The sequence below is a fragment of the Myotis nattereri genome (genome assembly GCF_964212035.1).
Source record: "Myotis nattereri genome assembly, chromosome: 17".
Lineage (NCBI taxonomy): Eukaryota > Metazoa > Chordata > Mammalia > Chiroptera > Vespertilionidae > Myotis > Myotis nattereri.
This window is the reverse complement of record NC_138092.1, coordinates 38,947,671-38,966,205: the sequence shown is the minus strand read 5'-3', so window position 1 is coordinate 38,966,205 and position 18,535 is coordinate 38,947,671. Positions and strand designations below refer to the sequence as shown.

At 39.3% G+C, this 18,535-nt stretch overlaps 1 protein-coding gene across 1 annotated transcript in view; it reads left to right on the top strand.

The window, feature by feature from the left end:
- The window catches only part of TRPA1 (transient receptor potential cation channel subfamily A member 1), a gene marked incomplete at its 3' end in the record, with an annotated part of 45,797 nt that overhangs the window by 22,641 nt on the left and 4,621 nt on the right, over positions 1-18,535 (top strand). Inside the window, exons 11-23 of the mRNA XM_081111764.1 lie at positions 844-1,013; positions 1,099-1,263; positions 3,192-3,309; positions 4,289-4,455; positions 6,809-6,902; positions 8,090-8,149; positions 8,622-8,714; positions 10,026-10,096; positions 10,638-10,800; positions 11,587-11,676; positions 13,107-13,276; positions 15,727-15,856; positions 16,275-16,457. Coding sequence (XP_080967890.1) covers positions 844-1,013; positions 1,099-1,263; positions 3,192-3,309; positions 4,289-4,455; positions 6,809-6,902; positions 8,090-8,149; positions 8,622-8,714; positions 10,026-10,096; positions 10,638-10,800; positions 11,587-11,676; positions 13,107-13,276; positions 15,727-15,856; positions 16,275-16,457 — 1,674 coding nt within the window. The remainder of the gene's footprint in view (positions 1-843; positions 1,014-1,098; positions 1,264-3,191; positions 3,310-4,288; positions 4,456-6,808; positions 6,903-8,089; positions 8,150-8,621; positions 8,715-10,025; positions 10,097-10,637; positions 10,801-11,586; positions 11,677-13,106; positions 13,277-15,726; positions 15,857-16,274; positions 16,458-18,535) is intronic.

The window sequence follows — 18,535 nt, the reverse complement described above, 5'->3', positions numbered from 1 at the left end:
AAAAATTCTGTATTTAATATTTATTTACAACATAGTGGTGATTATTATGATGATGATAATAAATTACACTGGGACTGAATTTTTCAAATTACAGAGGGTTCCCACCTATCTATATTGAGTCAGCTTTCCTTCATTTTTTGACCATTATGAATTGGGTATCATAAAAAGGCCAAGTTCATGTGTGGGTTAGCAGTACTCTATCATCAATTCAGAAAAATTGCTCATCATACTTGACTTGATGGCATGGTGAAAACATTATCTCCACATTTATATTTACTGACTAATATTTATTGAGTGACTATTAGGTGTATCTGAAGTACATTATATTTTTCAGTATTGCCAATATCTTTAATGATGAATAAAAATGTATTTGAATATTCTAAATAAAAATGTTTGTTATTGATTGGTTTTAAATTTAACATTCATACAAAAGATAAAGTAAACCTCATTTTAATATTTCATCCCTTTCTCCTAAAAGAGCACTTTAATATTAAGTTCTCAAATTGTTATTTGGGGGTGAGAGAGAGGCAAGGGAAGGGTGTGGAGGATGGTCTGTGGTCTGATATGTTTGGAAAATGTTAGGTTGAAACTGTTGAGTACATTTCTCACTCTGAGGATTTCCAGGGCCTTTGTACATCACAGTAATGAGCACTGGGGGGAGACAGCATGCACCGTCATCCACATTTATCTTACTCTGTCACCCTTCAGGTTATTAATCTTTTTGGTCCTCAAGGGATACATATTGGCCCTTGTTGGAAAATACTATGCTATAGAATAGTTTGGAAAACACTGGAATTAGCATGATAGCAGAGTTATGTTTAGGATATTAATTTTTTCCCATAGATGCAACACATTAAAGAGCTGGTAATGGATGAAGACAACGATGGGTGTACTCCTCTACATTACGCTTGTAGACAGGGGGTCCCTGTCTCTGTAAATAACCTACTTGGCTTTAATGTGTCCATTCATTCCAAAAGCAAAGATAAACAATCACCCCTACATTTTGCAGCCAGGTAAGGGTCAGTTGATGTGACATATGAGCCTGTCATCTTTCTGTTTGATATTTACTTTGAACATATGAAACCTAATTTTTTCAAGTTATGGGCGTATCAATACCTGTCAGAGGCTCCTGCGAGACATGAGTGATACAAGGCTTTTGAATGAAGGTGACCTTCATGGAATGACTCCTCTCCACCTGGCTGCAAAAAATGGTCATGATAAAGTTGTCCAACTTCTTTTGAAAAAAGGTGCCTTATTTCTCAGGTGAGGATATATGATTAGAATATTTACATAGTATTCTTTTTAACTAGTTAGCCATTTCCAGGCTATTTTTCTATTTTATTTTTAATTATGGTACCTAACTTTCTATCTTCCTATGTACTTTTATCTAATTTACTCCTTGAAACATTTGTGACCTCTGAAATATTGAAAGAGAAGTCAATGTTATTGCTAACTGATGAATGAAGATACTGAGATTTACAGAGTTGAAGTTCAGGGTCACAGAATAAATGGCTTTGTGCATAGTAGCTCCCAGGAGCTTTGAAATACAGTTCCTCATATTTTATTTCATCATCACGCTACCGTCTTTTAATGCAGGTATAAAACTGTGTGTGTACATGTATGCACACCCCATACAAATGCAAAGACTACTTTTCATTCCATCTGATGAATGGTACACATAAAAAGTGGCCTTTAAACCACAACATGAGATATAAAATACCCCTGAATTTCATTATACTTAACTCTCACACAAGGTGCAAAACCAAATTAAAATAATTACGCATAATAAAAAGTAGCATAATTAAATGACATCTTTGTAAAAGGAAAATAAAACCCCAGAAAAGTTTTATAGACGTATGATGAGCTAGCTGCTAATGTCACCCAGGTGAATGAGCAAAGAGCTCATTAAGCTAATGTTCAAAACCCCATTTCTTTATCAGACTGTCAGTCCCAGCAACATCATGATGCAGCTGGGAACTGCATGCTCTGCTCGTTCCTACCTGCTTCCATGGGAACACCAGGCAGCGACCTGCAGAGGGGACCCCAGTGGGCCAGGCCAGAGAGTGGTTACTTAATGACATCATCACTGAGATAGCGAAGTGGCTCTCGCACCCTCACACAGTTGTTCACTGGCATTGAAATTAAATTGTGTCAGGATCTCACACTTTTTTCTATATATAATTTGGAAAAATGTCAAGCCTTCATTGTAGTTAATACTAAATTTCTGTGAGAAAAGACAAACATTTTCTAAAGGGATTAAATAAGGCCCGGGCAGCGTGGCTCAATGGTTGAGCGTTGACCTATGAACCAGGAGGTCTGTCTTTCCCTCTTCATTCCTCTCTCTGTAATCAATAAAAATAAATTTAAAAACACACACACATAAAAAACAACAAAGGGATTAAGTAAGCATCTTTAAGAGCACAGAGGAAACATACCTTTGAACCTGAACGCTTAGTAAACTAAGTGGCACTAGGTTATCTTACAGTCATGTATTACAAGATGATACTATTATTATTATCATTAGTAGTAGTAATATCTAGTGGTCATGAAGACTAATACCACCATCATGGAGATTTATTTTTTTAAATATATTTTATTGATTTTTTACAGAGAGGAAAGGAGAGGGATAGAGAGTTAGAAACATCGATGAGAGAGAAACATCGATCAGCTGCCTCCTGCACACTCCCCACTGGGGATGTGCCCGCAACATGCCCTTGACTGGAATCGAACCTGGGACCCTTGAGTCCGCAGGCCGACGCTCAATCCACTGAGCCAAACCGGTTAGGGCCATCCTGGAGATTTTTGATATAATGCTCAATGAAAGAAGAAACAAGATTTAAAATCATGTGTATAAGTACATTACAGCCTTGGGAAAAATATGTCTGATAAAGACATGCTAACTTTAGTTTCAAACCGCCCCCCCCCCAAGTTTCTGATATTATATTTATATACTTTTATATTTTAATTGGCTAAATTAAAAAATATGTGAATCACATTATAGGTAGATCATTTAAGACCATTCATTAGGCTTGAAGTGAACTCATTTGTTATATGTAATAAATATTTAGTTCCTAGAACTTAGATTGCTTTTTTTTTTGGTCTGATAAGACCTACCTTTCAAATGGGCGGCGTGCCGTCCCACGTTTCAGCTGTAAGGGGAATGCACGCGTCTTTTCTTATCTCTTTAACAGTGACCACAGTGGCTGGACTGCTTTGCATCACGCTTCCTTGGGTGGGTACACTCAGACCATGAAGGTCATTCTTGACACTAATTTGAGGTGCACAACCGATCAGGTTGATGAAGATGGGGTACGTATTGTGTTCTTCATTCCCACCCCAAATCTTGGCATATAAGAAACTTATAAGTTAACTTATCATATAAGAAACTTATCTTATAAGTCTGCTTAGCCACCCTGTTCCTTTCCTTGCCCTGTTCATAGCCTTTTATTGGGCTCTTACTATGCTGACCCTTAGAGAGGAACGTGTGAAAGGGAACAGAGTATGGAGAATGCTAAGGGGGGGGTGTGCGTTGAGGACACCTCTTCAGTCTCGCAGAAACTGGCTCAGGGTCTGTGTGGACTGATGATAAAATTTCCACCACTCTGGTGAACTCATAAAAATGAAGAGGTGAGGGGTAAGTCTTCCTAAAACCAAGTGTATTTGACTTGAAGGACTATACTTTATTCTACTATGATGTTCTTCCTCCTTTTTGTGGGGGCAAGTATTGGATCTAAACTCTTTCATGAAATGATAGAAAATTGTCATTGCTTTCTAAAAATGCCTTTATGTAGCAAAACAAAAGATTGGTAGCCTTATAGAAGATCTGACTTAAAAAAAAAAAATTACAAGCCTGTGAAAGCCCAAAATCTGGGAACCGCTGCTCTACGAAATGATAAATCTCCCAGAAGCATTTTCTTCTGTGTTCATTGCAGTATCCTTACCCGGATAGCTTGTCCTTTGTCCTCCTGGAGTCATTCCACTGCAAAAAAACAAGGCAAAACAACCAGTTGGAATTCACATACACACATTCGACTCCCGCCCCCCCCCCCGCAGCCCTCCCCCGCCCCCCCCCCCCGTCTCCCCACACACACACCATGCTTGAACTATAAACTCATTATTTTGAAGCTGGATTCTGACCACCAGTTTTAAATTGTATGTATTTTTGGTATTGAATGGTTAGTTTTATTACTCATTTCTTTTAAACTGTTCAACATTGAAACATGGCAGTAAAATAGCCAAGGGACGATGAGCCATTGTCATTGCATTTCCTTTCTTTTTCCTCTAAAAGAACACAGCGCTGCACTTGGCTGCAAGGGAAGGCCACGCCAAGGCTGCCGCCCTCCTCCTGAGCTACGACGCTGACATCCTCCTGAACCGGCAGCAGGCCTCCTTTCTGCACCTGGCCATTCACAACAAGAGGAAGGAGGTGGTTCTTATGACCATCAGGAACAGAAGGTGCGCTGTCTTCCTGTCCATGGCCTTGAGTATCCCGGGCATGAGGGATAGTTCACAGCCTGAGAGGAAACAGAAAGAGAATAAGTTTCAGCTGTTAGTCAACATTTTGTTGTTGTTGTTGTTAATCCTTACCTGAGGATATTTTCCCATTGATTTTTAGAGAGAGTGGAAGGGAGGGAGGGAAGGGGAGAAGAGAGAAAGAAACATAGATGTGAGAGAGATACGTTGATTGGTTGCCTCCCGCATGAGAGTCCTGACCAGCCTGGGGGTATCAAACTTGCAATCCAGGTACGTGCCCTTGATCAGAAATTGAACCCATAACTCTTTGGTGCTTGGGCTGACGCTCTAACTCAGGGGTGGGGAACCTTTTCTCTGCTAATGGTCATTTGGATATTTATCATATCATTCTCAGGCCATACAAAATTATCCAACAATTAATTAACTCACTGCTAATATCTTGGCAGGGCCAGACAAAATGATTTTGTGGGCCTTATATGCCCTGCAGACCCTCTGCTCTAACCACTGAGAATACCACCCACTTACAGAAAATGTTTAATGAACTCTTTGGGTGACAGCAGACATTTTGTTTGAACTCTGATCTTCAGTTTCAATTTCTACATCATGGGAGCTTGGACCGCCTTCGTGGCTGACTTGGGAGACTCGGGGGTTCGGGCATTGTTGGGTCTGGCACCATGGTCATTGTCAAGCAGGCTGTGCCCTGCCCTATCTGAGCTTCCCCGACATTCTCCTGCCAACAGAACCCCCAAAACTGGATGTTGCTGAAAATATTCTCCAAGTTATTGTGATTAGTGCCATCTAATGGAATCTTCCTTAACTCATGGTCTTTTGTGGCGGTGGGTTTTTGAACCAGATTCCCAGGAGTTTTTATGATGAAGTTGGAGGGTGGTTTTTCCACTTCTGGTGCCGAAGTTTTTCTATATAATCACAAGGGCCCAGTGTCACCCAGTAGTGCACACAGAAGTGAACCATCTCATGTTCCAGGCAGATAAGGCCTGTGTTCATGAACATGGGACATCTCAGGATCCCTGGCTGATCATTCTTTTGAAGCACCCATCAATGCAAGTGTGCAACCGTAAGTTTTCTACTGACTGTGCAGATACTCTAAATACATGGTCGGCAAACCGCAGCTCGCGAGCTACATGCAGCTCCTTGGCCCCTTGAGCGTGGCTCTTCCACAAAATGCCACGTGCGGGCACACAAGTACAGTGCAATTGAAACTTCGTGGCCCATGCTCAGAAGTCAGTATTTTGTGGAATAGCCGGTATTTTGTGGAAGAGCCACACTCAAGGGGCCAAAGAGCCGCATGTGGCTCGCGAGCTGCAGTTTGCCAAGCCGCAGTTTGATGACCACTGCTCTAGATCAGTGGTTCTCAACCTTCCTAATGCCGCGACCCTTTAATACAGTTCCTCATGTTGTGGTGACCCCCAACCATAAAATTATTTTCGTTGCTACTTCATAACTGTAATGTTGCTACTGTTATGAATCATAATGTAAATATCTGAGATGCAGGATGTATTTTCATTGTTACAAATTGAACATAATTAAAGCATAGTAATTAATCACAAAAACAATATGTAATTATATATTCAATATGTGTTTTCCGATGGTCTTAGGCAACCCCTGTGAAAGGGTCGTTCAACCCCCAAAGGGGTCGCGACCCACAGGTTGAGAACCGCTGCTCTAGATGGAGTTGCTGATAGGGTTAACAGAAAATCTGTCTGAGTAGTTTTTAGAACTAGTCTCCTATGACATAGATTGGCTCTGGGGGGTAACATATGGGCTCTTCTTTACTTCCTGTTGTAGATCTATTTCCTTTATGGTATCGTAAGTATCTTATCCCGTCTTCCTGGATGGAAATGAAGAAAGGGGCAGACTCTGCAATGTTCTGGCAGGACCCGTGCTTGTTAACATACTTGACCCATGCTACTTTGTAGTTTAATTCAATACATGATGAATAAATGGATTAGATGCAAAATATCCTGTATTCTTGTTGCTATCCCATGTATGTGAATGTGTGAATATCTACCCAACATGACCAATTTACAATCTCAGGAAAAAAAAGAAGGCAAAAGCCTACCTTTTCTAGAAGGCATTTAGAGAAAGAGAAAGGCGATGATAACAACCATCCTGGAATTTGCCCACATTTCTAATTCCCATTAATGGACAAGGACCCTTATTCATGGATTCATCTTGGTTCAAATATTGGTTCCATTGTAATCAATTCAGGTTTCTCATAAAGATACAATCTTGAGTATCAGTTGGTAGCTTTGTGGTTGTGCCGAACAAAAGAATTAAGACTCATGGTTTTTTTAAAAATTATTTTGTTTTACAGATGGGAAGAATGTTTTAAGGCTTTTAGTCATAATTCTCCAAGCAACAAATGTCCAGTCATGGAAATGGTAGAATACCTCCCCGAATGCATGAAAGTAAGCTCTCCAAACAAAACTCCTTCTGGGTATATGCTTGGTATATAATATAATGTGAGGATTTACTGTTGTAATCACAACCTAAATAGTAGCAATTTCCATCTTTAAAAAGTTTCTAGTTTCCCACAAGCCAACAAATATTTAGGAAGGACCTATTTGAATTAAAGAATCCAATTGTTATGTGGAATACAGAAAATATGGGCAACCAATTTTTTTTTTATTCAAATAATCCAAGTCTAGAGCAGAGATTACTAATGGCAATTGCTGGCTGAACAAATCCTCTAGTTGTTTTTAATGGAATGCATGTTATTGTTTCAAATTTGCATTAGTAGCTAACATTTAAAAGTAGGAGGCCCCCCCTTAAAGATCTAGATATCTATCTGGCTTCCTGTAAAAATCAGAAGATCTGGTGACTGGGCCTCCCTGCACACAAGGCAGGATCGCTGCGCCAGTGTAGCAGCTGCTCCTTTGGGTGGGGCACCCTCCCACCTCTCCTGCCTCCTCCTTTTGTACATTCAGCTCTAATGCCCAGTGTTAGTTGCCATGTATTGTCCTCCTTGTGCAATTGCTCCCCTGGTAGTAGAGTGATGTTTCTCTATATATGCCTGTATCCAAACTGTGAAGATTAAGAAGAAGCATTTGGAGGGCCTGCAGAATTTCTCCTTGTAACATTATCCCCCGCTGCCTTGGCCATGCTGCTCTAGATGAAGACGGTGTCAGTCCCAGTGCTCAGCAAGCGAGGTACAGAAGCAAACACAGTATCAGGTTCGAGAAATGCAGATAGGAACTAGGCCAAAGACCCCAGGGCTCCCCTGGAAGCGGATTAGGGACAAGAAATGATCACTACAAGGCGCTGGGCAAAGGAATCCTTAAGTATCTACATATTCTCTAGAAGCCCAGAAAGATGCCAAATCTTGGGCAAAACCAGTGGAAGATTTCTTACATTTTAGCAAATGTACTTTGTTTCTCAAAGTGGATGGTATTTTACGGAATCACATTTATTTCTGTGTGCAGTGGTTAATATTTTATTTTTTAAACTTCGTTCCTGAATGACATGGGTTATAGTTTACCTTGGAGGTGCAAGAAGCAAAAGAAGGGAAGGGATGTCTCAGGTATTGTTTTAGAGATGGGATCAAATCCTGTCTCCTCTCCACTCTCCTGTCCAATAGCCACTTTTCCTCCTAAAGGTGCTTTTAGATTGCTGCATGACACCCTCCACGGAAGACAAGTCCTGCCGAGACTACCATGTAAGCTTATTTTACCATAACAATTTGAAGTTTATTTTATTATAATTCTTTAAAGTATATTAAAGGTATTAGTAGAGTTCCCCAGTCTCAAAAGGTGGTAAATATTCTCTTCATTTGTAAGATTACTCTATTTCCTACTTATGAGATAATTTACTTCTTAGATCCTCAGTTTCCTCCTAATAATTGTTTTGTATAGTATTGCCTGAAGAATTAAATTGGGTGTAAGTGACTATGACTATGAGTTAAAAATCAATGATTATGAGTTAAAAATCAATCGAATAACAGCTTCCTAGGATATTTATTTTTTTTAAGTAATATGCAATAAGTTAATTTACTTTAGTTCAGATGAGATGACTCAACTTTTATTTGAATCATTTAATTTTCAACAGAATTGTAGGCTTGTGTTTGTGATTTGTCAAGGACAGTTGTGGGTCTATACAAACTAAGACTTTAAAAATTATATCTCCTATAGATCGAGTATAATTTCAGATATCTTCAATGTCCATTAGAATTCACGAAAAAAAATGCACAGGATGTTACATATGAGCCTCTCACAACCATCAATGTAAGTCTAGTGTTTTCATTATCCAGGTAATTTCTACATGGGCTCTGCAGTGTTTTGGTATTACAGTTCAGGAAGGGACCTGGAGAGAATTCCAGATTTATAGTTTTATGTCTGTCTGTCATGTGGCCCCAACCTTTATTTTTAGTAAAAAAAAAAAAAAAAAAGCAATAATTTTCCACAATTGCTATAATTTGGTCTCCTTAAAGTTCCACACTCTTGATTCTTGATCATTTTCGTCCTCATGGTCATGTTAAACCTGTCCCAACCCAGAATCCAATACACCAGGGACAACATGGACTGTCCATCTAAATACAGACACACATATTTAAGAGTTTGCTCCAGTGTAAATCAGAGGAAAATGCGGGGCTTGATATTTAACAGTCATAGCTTCCAAGTTCAGCTGACCACTGGCCCCACGGTAAACTCTGACTTTCAGAAGCTCTTAGATCCTTCTGGAAGAGTAAATGCAATCAGAGAGCAAGCCCTACATGCTCAGTATGGACCCAAATTTCCCAAGAGACTTGTTCTAAACCAGTTCTTAGTCCAAAGAGTTCTTGCACATTCCTAGCAGATGAGGCAATAAAAGCCATGAGGCTGATCTACTTCTGTCTAAACCAGGGTTTCAGACTAAGATAAGTACTGCACAGGAAGCAGGTGACAGGTATGTGATGAGCTCCTGGTGTGAAAGGACATGGCTACTCACTGTTGTCTCAGTGGATGAAGGAGGCTGTGGGGCTTCCTCGTCCATCATCTTGCTAACATCACTTCCTCTATGAATTTATTGAACAATTAAAAATTAATTTTGAGATAGATATTAGTAGCTCCAATAACTCATGACAACTTATAAAATACAGGCTAATTTAACCACCGTTATGTGTACTTTACTATTTAAAATGCTTCCAGAGAGATAAGCCTGGGTTTCTTCAAGGAAAGACCAAGGGTGTAGCTTTTGCTTATTTATCTTAAATGTCCTTTCCAGTTGTAATTTGTATAAGATTGAAAAGCTGATTTCTTTAACTAGTGAGAAAATGAAATAGACAATGAAATAGAAAATGAAACTGAATCAAATACTTGCACCTGTATAAAATGGTTCTCTCTAGCTCGTGTGTGTGTGTGTGTGTGTGTGTGTGTGTGTGTGTGTGTGTTTTAAATATATTCTTGATAGAACTTTGGTTTCTCAAATTTTCTAAAACAAACAGTTGTTACTTTTGTAATATCAGATAAATTTATAAAACCAGCAAACAAGAAGCTTAATTTATACTTGATTGCTTCATATGGTTGTATTTTTATGGATCTATTTTTATTTCTCAGACAATGGTACACCATAACCGCATAGAGCTTCTCAACCATCCTGTGTGCAAAGAATATTTACTTATGAAATGGTGGGTATTAGGTAGTATTTCTTTTTTAATAATATCTCCATTAATTTTATTAAAAGTCTTCTAAATAATTATGTTTAAATGGTATTTTCATGTTTGAAAAAGAAATGTGTTGAAGGCATATTTTGGTATTAAAATGATGATGATGTTTATTTTTTACATTAAATGACATATTTTGGGGTGAGGGGAAGTCACTACATAAGACAATGAGAGGCACTCCTGGGCCCTGAAGTTTAGTGAACATGAATGAAGTGAGAGGTGTGTTCCTGGGAAGAGCCAACATGGAATTAGTAGATATGAGCTAATGTCTCGGCTCTTCCATTAATTGGTGAGAGATTTTTAAGTAACTCGTGACTTACTGGGAAGTTGTGATTCCTTTTTTGAAAATGAAAAAAAATGAATTCGAAGGTCTTCTTGGTTCTAAAGTTCAGTTGATTTACCAAATAGATTTCTGAGAGAGATCATAACTACTTTTTCCACGGTATCTCAAGGAAATATTTTTGTTGAAATTCCTCAATTATGGTTTACTTATTTTCTTTTGTAGGTTGGCTTATGGGTTTAGAGCCCATATTATGAACCTAGGATCTTATTGCCTTGGTCTCCTGCCTATGACCTTTCTTGTTGTCAATATAAAGCCAGGTATGGCTTTCAACTCAACTGGAATCATCAATGAAACTAGTGATCGTTTAGAAATATTAGACACCAAGGTATTTTTCCACTTATTTTCATATTTCAACCTTTTAAAAGAAAAGGTTATTAAAAAGTGTGTTTTTTCCCTAATAATATTAGCCCTATCATAAGTTTGAAATACCAGGACTTTTATTATTATAAATAGCCTATAGGATTCATATATGCTAACAATTTCTCCTAAAGTCCTTTGTGAAGTGAGAGGGAATTTAAATAAATGGGTCAGTAAATGAGTTCGTAATTAATATAAAGAAATTGACATGTATGAGATGCTAGCTTGAATGCTGAAATAGAAAACTTTAAAATTGGTGTCCAAGAAAGCAAGTTTGTGGCTGCCAGGGATTGTAGGGAGAGGGGAGTGATGCTTAGTGGGTACAGGGTTTCCCTTTGGGGTGATGAGAAAGTTATGGAACTAGATGGTGATGATGGTGTGTAACACTGTGAATGTACTGAATGCCACAGAAGTGTACATTTTAAAATGTAAATGTACAGATAAAATGTAAAACTCTCAAAATGATAAATTTTATATTATGCACATTTTACCAGAGTAAAATAATTTTTTGCATAGGTTCATATTCCTTTGGAATTCCATTGGCAATTTCTGAACCTGTCTTAGGACATTATAAAATGAATATGTGTCTTCTTTATATTGGCATCACAGTAATTTTCTGTTTAAAGCAAATATGGACAGTACATAGAAATGAAGCAAAAGAATAACAAAATAAATATGTAATAGTGGAAATTAAGAAATTTGTGTTGTTTTAATGTATACCTTTGTAAGTGCTTACATTATTTTTTTGTTTCAGGATTCATATTCTATAAAAGTTTGTATGATTTTAGTTTTTTTATCAAGCTTACTTGGATATTGCAAAGAACTGGTCCAGATTTTCCAACAGGTAAACAATACATTTTGTATCTCTAAAATTGGAAATATTTTAATATGCAGAATGCAAATTAATTTAGCAAATATTTTAATATGCAGAATAAATATTTTAATTTCAGAATAAAATCACATACCTGGAAAAATGTATAGATTGGAAATACCAAGCATAAACTTCTCCAGCTGTAGAAATCATGGGATGTTAGATACACTCTCTGCCCTGGACGGTGCCTATTGACACACCTGAAGCCAAGTTGGTCCAGAATGACAAGTCCATGTGGGTCTGTCTGGCTACACATGACTTTTTCTGTGTTTTCTCTGATAGCGACTTAATATTTTGCTGACATAAAAGTTAGATTTTGAATTTTCTAATTTTGAATGTAACTGTTTATAAAGAACTTACTTGGGCCAAGACTCCATTGCAAATGTGTGTTTTTTTTTTATTCCTCTTCTAAAAGGAATACTTTATTTATTGCATAAAATGTCAAGTTATAATAAAATTGGGGAACTTTTTATCCTACTTTTTACTTTCTACTTTACTTCTTAAAATGGATGAACCAAGTTCAGATCAGACACAGGATTATGTAAATTGCCTGTAGGTCCTTGCTTGGGTTGATAAATGGCATCAGTCTTTTATTATTCACTTTTGGAGTATACTTTTTGTGCATGTTACTGTCTTATGTTTTATATCTTTTACACAATACCTCATTTTCTATGGAAATGTACCTCTCTACATCATATGAGCACATGGGTATTTGCATGATGATAATAGTGCTTTACATTTGTTTTACATATACATTGCCAAGTACTTTTATATGTACATAGTTTCAGTAAACTGTCACATTTCTGAGAGTTAGATTGTATTGTTCTATTGTATGTTATGTTAAATGATTTAGGGCATATTATATAATATCTCTTGTCATTTTCAAACATGAGAACTATGGATTTGGTCTCCACATTTTCTTATTGATAATGGCCTATTCTACATGACACCTTTAAGAATAGAAAATACACCAAATCGGTATGGTAATTTAGTCTTAGCACAGGTCTCAAACCTCCTTAGAAGCAGAATGAGTTGCTTTGTATCCTGGGAATTCCACATGCATGTCTATATACAGGCAGAAAGGAATTACGAAGCCAACCTGCAGTCCTCCATCCCCAGATTTTTCCTTAAGATGAAGTGGACTCTATGGGGAAAGCCCAGAAACTTGTAGAGGCATCAGACTGCCTAGGTGCCAGGTCAATAGAAGAGGCTGGGCTACCTCCAACAGTGATATGAACCAAGAGCGCAGTTCAGTCCAGGATGGCAGGAGCTGGCTCCTTGGTCCTAAATCCCCAGCTGCAACAACGAAAAACTCTTGTGACTCATTACAAATATATATTCATCCATAAGATGTCAGGTCTTGATCTCTACATGGGGTAATTCTTCATTTTTTTTAACCCCAGAAAAGGAATTACTTATTGGATCAGAGCAATGGAACTGAATGGGTTATCTACACAACGAGCATCATTTTCGTGTCCCCCTTGTTCATCAGTATACCAGCTCACGTGCAGTGGCAATGTGGAGCAATTGCCATTTACTTCTATTGGATGAACTTCTTAATGTATCTTCAGAGGTAAAACTGGCTTCAATGATCTCTATATCCTTTAAACATCCTTTAGGCATGTTTAATATAAAAAAGAGCTATTTTAAATCCCATAAATATGTAACTGGCTTCTTCCTTTTCCAATGTTGTAAACTGTGAGGATATCTTTTATATTATTAAGGAAAAGGGGAGGGAGGTTTGGAGTTCAGAGTGTAGACCAGGTTTCTCTCAACCTTGGCACTACTGAAATTTGGGACCCGATAATTTTTCTTGTGGGGCTCTGTCCTGTGCACTGTAGGATGTTTAGTAGCATCCCTGGCCTCTCCGCTAGATACCAGTAGTAACCTTCCCCCACCCGTGTGACAATAAAAAATTTCCCTAGATAATTGCCAGTTATTCTCTGGGTGGAAAAATCACCTCAAATCCAGACCCACCAGTCTAGTCAAATCTAGATTAAATGTGGGAGTAAATGGGCATAAAAGTATTGGCTATTCTTGTTTTGCCTGGTATTATTTGATAATTACTTACTTTAGATTAAAACAATTAAAAGGAAGTGTTAGGTATGGTGAGTAATAGTGATAGGAGGGAAAAATGTCAACCCCCAAACTCTAATTCTAGAGAGGAAAGGAGGACCAGGTTCCCCTGCCTCCCACACTTGCTGCTGGTGAGTTACATGTGTTATTTCAGCCCTGGCCGGTGGCTCAGTTCTTTGTAGCATCGTCTTGTACCCCAAAAGGTTGCTGGTTTGATTCCCAGACAGGGCACATGCCTACGTTTCTGGTTTGATCCCATATATGTTTCTCTCTCACATCAATGTTTATCTCTCTCTTTCTTTCTGTCTCTGTCTCTCTCTCTCTAAACATATCCTCAGGTGAGGATTTTTAAAAATGTTATTTCACACAATCTTTACAATAACAAGAGGTAAATGTTATTACTCACAGTCTATAAAAGAAGAAGCTGAGGCACTGAGTTAGTAACTAGACCAAGATCTCAGCTGGTAAGTCAGATGTTGGCATTTTACCAAAGTCGGTCCAACCCTGGGAGAGCGCTTTCCCCACCGTAGGTCTGCATTGCTGTCCTGAGCACAGTGCAGGGGGGCTGATTCCCGACCCCCAAAAGGACAGGATCTGGTGGGAAGAGCTCTGACCTGGAAGGCAAGAGGCATCAAGATAGGTCCAGGCAGTGCCACTCTGTTGGCTTTGTCACTATTAGTGACCTGAGCAAGGTCCTGGATGTCTCTGGGAACTGAGCTTCTAAGTCCTCTGATGTCTCTTTCAGCTTTAAAATCTTATGACTCCCCTTTTAACAGGGCATCTTGTCAAAGGGAAAATACAAGTTAGTGGTCAGAAGACACCCATCATCTACCCAGACATTTCACAGTGTAGGTTGCTGGGGAGACACAGGAAAGTGGAGGGAGCTGTAAGGATGGGGGAGTGAAGCATGGGTATGTGCCTGCGACAGATGCCCCAGGAGCATGAGCTCATTTCGTCACTCCCCACCAAGGCACCACACAACTCGTCTCTCTCATCCCCTCATCCTCTGGTAGCAGCATCTTGGATACTGGGAAGCTATGATTTCTCTCTCCTACTTTGGTCAAGTGGTAACACAATGAAAGATAAACATTAAGAAGAAGAGAAAAGGAAAAGGAGAAAGGCAGATAGTGTGAGTGGATTGAAAATAAGACTTGATGCTTCATGAATTCTCATGTCTCATTTTGGAAAGTAACTGGCCTCAGTTATCTCATCTGTGGAAACTAGTGCCTAGTGCATGGTAAATACTGACCCTGAATGAAATACACTGGGCCAGAAAACTGAATAAATGCATTATTTTCCTGCAAGGTTTTTTAGTTTTATTTTTTCTTTATTGATAAAGGTATTAATATGTCTGTGCAATACCCCATTACCGCCCCCCCCCCCAGCACATGCCCTCACCCTCTTGTGTCTCTGTCCATTGGTTATGCTTATATGCATGCATATAAGTCCTTTGGTTGACCTCTACCCCTCCCCCAACCCTCCCCGCCTTCCCTCTGAGGTTTGACAGTCTGATCGATGCTTCTCTGTCTCTGGATCTGTTTTTGTTCATCAGTTTATGTTGTTCATTATATTCCACAAATGAGTGAGATAATGCAATATTTATCTTTCTCTGACTGGCTTATTTTGCTTAGCATAATGCTCTCCAGGTCCATCCAGACTGTTGGGAATGGTAGGAGTTCCTTCTTTTTTACAGCAGCATAGTATTCCATTGTGTAGATATACCACAGTTTTTTAATCCACTCATCTGCTGATGGGCATTTAGTCTGTTTCCAAATCTTAGCTATTATAAATTGTACTGCTATGAACATAGGGGTGCATATATCCTTCTGATTGATGTTTCTGATTTCTTGGGATATATTCCTAGAAGTGGGATTATTGGGTCAAATGCGAGTCCCATTTGAAAAAAAATAAAGTGAATAAATATTTTAATTTTTCAAATCTTCCTAGATTTGAGAACTGTGGGATTTTCATCGTTATGTTGGAGGTAATTATGAAGACTTTGTTGAGGTCCACAGTCGTGTTTGTCTTCCTTCTTTTGGCCTTTGGACTCAGCTTTTACGTCCTCCTGAGTATACAGGTGAGGAGTTGTGCCTGTGGTTCATTTCCTTGCTGTAAATATTGGGAATATATATTTATACTGAAGTCTCAATGGTGTATAATATCAATAATAACACAACAATATTTGGATACTTTCATTTTATCTGATATGTTGGCATTCAAATGATATTCACTGCAGGAGAAATATAGCCTTATTACATGATTTTTTTCCATTGTCAAAATGTTTATGTATAATGCACGATGATTTGTGTGCAGAAAAGATTATTTTGATGACTTTACCACCAGTTTATTGGTAGTTTTTATCCCTGTATTTTAGTAGCTGTAGTCCTATGACTTTAAAAATATTTTAAATACGATTTTTATCATTTTACTCTCCAGGAACCATTTTTCATTATATGCATTCTGCATTTCATGGTTCCCTTCCCGTCTCTCCTCAGGATGCTTTCAGCACTCCATTGCTTTCCATAGTCCAGACCTTCAGCATGATGCTAGGAGACATTAATTATCGCGATGCCTTCCTAGAGCCGTTTCTGAGAAATGAACTGGCATATCCACTTCTGTCCTTTATACAACTCATTACCTTCACAATGTTTGTCCCAATCGTCCTCATGAATTTACTTGTAAGTAATTTATCCTTGTATTTCCCATTTGCTGATCATTTGAGGCATTTCACAATCATTATTCAGAGCCTCCCCTATCTCCCTCCAAGAAGGGAAAAGGGACACCTGTGAAATCCATTCTTTCACTGAGGCCTGAGTGTGCCAGGCACAACGTGGGGCCCAGGGGATGCAAAGATGCATTCACTTGGCAAATGCTTATCAAGAATCTCCTAAGTGACCCAGAAACTGACCCAGATGCCGGGACACAGACAGATCAATACCCAATCCCTACATGATTATAAACTAGTCATGAAGTTAAGCAGTAAACAGATAAGTATGCAGCATGATGTCGTGGGGGTGGTAAATGCTATAAGGATATAAAGATGAATGGTGTGTGCTAAGTTAGGGTTTCCGGGAGCAGGGGAAGGCAAAGATTAGGCAGAGACCTTCATGGAGTGAAGGAGGAAGAACTCATCTCTTGAATCTCTCATGGACCAGAGATTTAAGTGGGGAGCGAGGGTGAGAGGTATTTGTGGCATTCAGATGCCCCCTCTAAAAAGTTAGAGGCTGGCTACCCTCAGCAGATATGGACATGTCCTTGCCCTTCCACGGAGAACCTGTCCAGCCCTGAGCATCCTGGCTGATGCAGGCAGGAATGCATCCCAAGTCCATGGAGAGTCCTAGCTGGCATTACAGGGCACATTTTTTCCTTATTCATTTACTCGAATGTGCACATAGTCCACACACTTTTTTGGAGCCTGACTATGCACCAGGGACCGTGCTGGGCAGTGTTTCCAGAAAGAAAAAGTAATAGTACAGACTATGCAATGTTTTGATTCACTGACTTGATACAACTCCAGTTTTATTTTGGTGACATAGAAAAGTAAAAGATGGCAACTAAGAATAATAAAGAATGACATGAAGCCCACATTCGTCTCTGAGACTCACTTGCATTTGGAAGCCCATTCTCCAGAGGAGAACCTGGGTTAGCAGTAGTACAGGTCAGTGCCACCCGCAGATCTGTACGGCCAGCACCCAGTGAGCTTCACCACCTGCTTGTCCCAGAGCAAAATCAGACCCACCAGGGCCAAGACTGACACTGTTCTCCTTCCTCAGACGGACTCGATATTCTCCACCCACCCGGCCCCCTTTTCCTCATTTCTGCCAATAAACATTTGCCTCTCCACCTACTTCCTCTTAGCTCGCACCTCGTGGTGCCTCATCCCCACTGCTGCAGAAGGCTGAAGAGTTCCTCCATCTCATCTCATTTCTCTGTCTAATCCTTCCTACAAATTATCACCACAGTGATGCCCTGATCATGAAAAATGGGCCAGTGTCTCTTTCAAAGGTTTTTCTGTGACTCTTCTAAAGCTTCAGTGCTTGAGCACTGCACACAGGGTCCTCATGATCCGGATCCGACCCAGATTTCATCCAACTCCCCACTGTCCGCAGCTTTTACCCAGACACGCAGCAGCACACGCGGTCACTGGGTGTGCCAGGCTTTCCTCCTGCCTCCTGGGCTCTGCTCTCCATTTCCTGGAACCCCCCACCTTGGTTAACTCTTTCTCAGCTTTCAACATTCAGGCCAGGCATCATCTCTGCTGGGCAGACTTTCTACCCCACCCCAATCTCCGGAGTCTGTTATCATAGTTTTGAGGACACAAATCAGAGAAAGACAATAATAAAACCTACTTCCTAAGTTATTGTGAGGATGAAATGAGCTAATATGAAGAATTTAAAACATATATGCATTCAAATGTTAGCTACTATTAAATATTAATAGTATTTGATTAACATTTAATATTAATGTATTGCTTATTTTAATTAGTAAATGACAAGGCTTACAAGCTTATAACTTGTATTAATAAATTATGGGACGCACAGCTCAGCAGACTCAAATGTCTTCAGAGCCAGGCAAGCACCTCTGATGTAAGATCTAAACCAGAGAGGCTGCCCATCGCGGGACTTGCAAATTAATAACAGAAAACATTATCCTGCCAGATAAAAGCCACTTGCCGACTATATTTGTACACCCTGGAATAGGCTTTCCTGCTCATTCATTCAGCAGCTTTTCTGTGTGCCTGCTATGTGTCCCGCAC